The sequence below is a fragment of the Colobus angolensis genome, unplaced genomic scaffold, assembly GCF_000951035.1.
Source record: "Colobus angolensis palliatus isolate OR3802 unplaced genomic scaffold, Cang.pa_1.0 Scaffold152, whole genome shotgun sequence".
NCBI classification, from domain to species: domain Eukaryota; kingdom Metazoa; phylum Chordata; class Mammalia; order Primates; family Cercopithecidae; genus Colobus; species Colobus angolensis.
In genome coordinates, this window is record NW_012114622.1 from 892,648 (window position 1) to 895,597 (window position 2,950).

Genomic DNA, 2,950 nt, shown 5'->3' on the forward strand with positions numbered 1-2,950 from the left:
TTTTTAGGGATATCAATATTCTGAATGTAAATCTTATTGAAATGAATACACTGTGCTACCAAGTATATGATGGGTATATTTCAAAAATTATTTTCCTCCTCCTCCTCTTCTTTCAATATGGACATATTGTTTTTCTGAACATAAAAGTTCATGCTCTAAAAAAAAAAAAAAAAAAAAAAAAAGCAGAATTGTTAGGTTGTAGATTATGTGCATTTACCATTATTAGATGTTGCTAAATTGCTCTCAAAAGTGACTGCAGTTAGTTGTGCTTCCCTCAGAAGAGAATAACAACCCCTATTACTCAACATCTTACCAATACCTGATATTGTAAGGCTTAAATGTTTACGAATCTAATGCATAGGAAATGAAATCTGTGTGTTTTAAATTTGAGTTCCCCTGATTCCAACTGCGTATTTTCATGTATTTATTGGACATTCTTGTGTGCTGTTCTATGCATTGCCCATTCATTTCCTTTGCCTGTTTGTTTTCCGTTGAGTTGTTTATATTTGCTTTTATGGTTTTATAGTGGGGATCAGCAAAGGTTTTCTGTTAAGGGCCCAGTAGTAAATATTTTGGACTTTGTGGGCCATATGGTCTCTGTCACAACTATTCAACTCTGCCATGCAGCACAAAAGCAATCATAATACAAAATAGATGTCATTGTATTCCTGTAAGACTTCTTTGACAAAAACAGGTGTTGGACTAGTTCTGGCCCATAGGTCATAGTTTGCTAACCCTGTTTTATAGGATGTTAATCCTTTATTAAAATATACTCATTATTTCTGTTTGTTTTTGTTTGCTTGCTTGTTTTTAAAGGACAGGCTCTTCCTGTGTCACCCAATTGCATGCTATGATCTTAGCTCATTGCAGCCTCAAACTCCTGGGCTCAAGGGATCCATCCTTCTCAGCCTCCAGAGTAGCTAGGATTGTAGGCTCGCACCACCATGCCAGCTAATTATTATTATTACTATTTTTTTTTGTAGAGACCTAGTATTGCTATGTTGCCCAGACTGGTCTCAATTTCCTGGCTTCAGGGGAGCCTCCCACCTCAGCCTCCCAAAGTGCTAGGGTTATAGACGTGAGCCACCACGCCCAGCCTACTGATTGTTTTGGAAATAATTTACATGATTATGTAAAATTCAGAGGAACACACCTCGAAGGTAACCATCTTTTATTGCAAGTTAAGATCAAGCACTTTCAAAATTCCAGTCTCCATGGTGACCTCATGCTGAAGATTATATTGCAGACTGAGCCATAAAGAGTGCAAGCTTTAAAATGCCCTGCTTAGGCCGGGCGCGGTGGCTCAAGCCTGTAATCCCAGCACTTTGGGAGGCCGAGACGGGCGGATCACGAGGTCAGGAGATCGAGACCATCCTGGCTAACACGGTGAAACCCCGTCTCTACTAAAAAAAATACAAAAACTAGCCGGGCGAGGTAGCGGGCGCCTGTAGTCCCAGCTACTCCGGGAGGCTGAGGCAGGAGAATGGCGTGAACCCGGGAGGCGGAGCTTGCGGTGAGCTGAGATCCGGCCCCCGCACTCCAGCCTGGGGGACAGAGCAAAACTCTGTCTCAAAAAAAAAAAAAAAAATAAAAAAATAAAATGCCCTGCTTTCTAGAATGAAGGACACAGAGGGAGTCCTGGGCACTTAGAGTTTACCTTACCCTTTGTGTAAAAGGCACCCTAAATATTTTTGACCCAAATAATAACATAACCTGTGAGAAATAGTTACAGAGCTTAAATAAAAGCATAAGTGCAAAAAAGCTCCCTGAAGTGAGAAGCTGGCTATACATTAAAAATATACCTGTATTGGCTGGGCGTGGTGGTTCATGCCTGTAATCCCAGTACTTTGGGAGGCTGAGACGGGCAGATCACGAGGTCAGGAGTTCAAAACCAGACCAGCCTGACCAACATGGTAAAACCCCGTCTCTACGAAAAATACAAAAATTAGCCAGGTGTGGCAATGTGCTCCTGTAGTCCAAGCTACTTGGGAGGCTGAGGCAGAAGAATCGCTTGAACCTGGGAGGCTGAGTTTGCAGTGAGCCGAGATCATGCCACTGCACTCCAGCTTGGGCAATAGAGTGAGACTCTATCTAAAAACAAAACAAAACAAAACTATGTGTGTGTGTGTGAAGATTTGTATACAGAAATACATAAATATACATACATACATATTTCAAAACATGATAGGATTAGGGAATGAAGGAAAGAATATCAAGTCTAATCCCTACTGATCAGATATCTGATATGCACCTAGTCTAGTGAATAAATCTTCAAGGTAGTGCATAGTTTCTAGGCTCTGATGCCTCCATATTTGCATGGGGAGCTTTGGGATGGAAGAGCTTTCACATTAGGCCCCAGAGGCTTGCAGTCATTCTATCATGGTCTCAAATAAGGTACTTTTACACACCTTATCAACATTCCTAGAGTGGTCCTATTACGCACAGGAAACAGCATCTAATTTTTTGGGCTAATTGAAAACAATGATTTTTTTGAACAAAAAATAACAATCTAAAATTGTCGACAAATTTTAAACATCCTTTTAAGCTACACATGTGACCAGATTTGGGCTTCTGGGCCCTCTTTAACTGTACCTAGAGCTGGAGCGAGGGTGAAGGATGGCTGACAGCAGCACATGCCACTTGTGTAGAACTGATGGGACCTTTGGGAAGTGAGGGCTGGTAGTGAGGCTTCTGGCAGGACTGGCTGAAGGCCGTTCTTGAAGCCAGCCCTTTTTCAAAACATCACCTAAAGGAATCTTACTCTCTTGAGCTGGTTGGATATTACGGGGTCAGATAGCCTTTCAATACTTCTGAAGACCCATATTGACCCAAAATGTCAAAACATTTGGATACATATCAGAAATATGGAAATGCCTAATCTTTTCTTCCTTCCTTCCTTCCTTCCTTCCTTCCTTCCTTCCTTCCTTCCTTCCTTCCTTCCTTCCTTCCT

General features: G+C 41.5%; 1 protein-coding gene across 1 annotated transcript in view; it reads right to left on the bottom strand.

Moving 5' to 3' along the window:
• Positions 1-80: 80 nt before the first annotated feature.
• The window catches only part of LOC105507762 (BEN domain-containing protein 2-like), a 15,336-nt gene continuing 12,466 nt past the window's right edge, over positions 81-2,950 (bottom strand). Inside the window, exon 6 of the mRNA XM_011936409.1 lies at positions 81-155. Coding sequence (XP_011791799.1) covers positions 81-155 — 75 coding nt within the window. The remainder of the gene's footprint in view (positions 156-2,950) is intronic.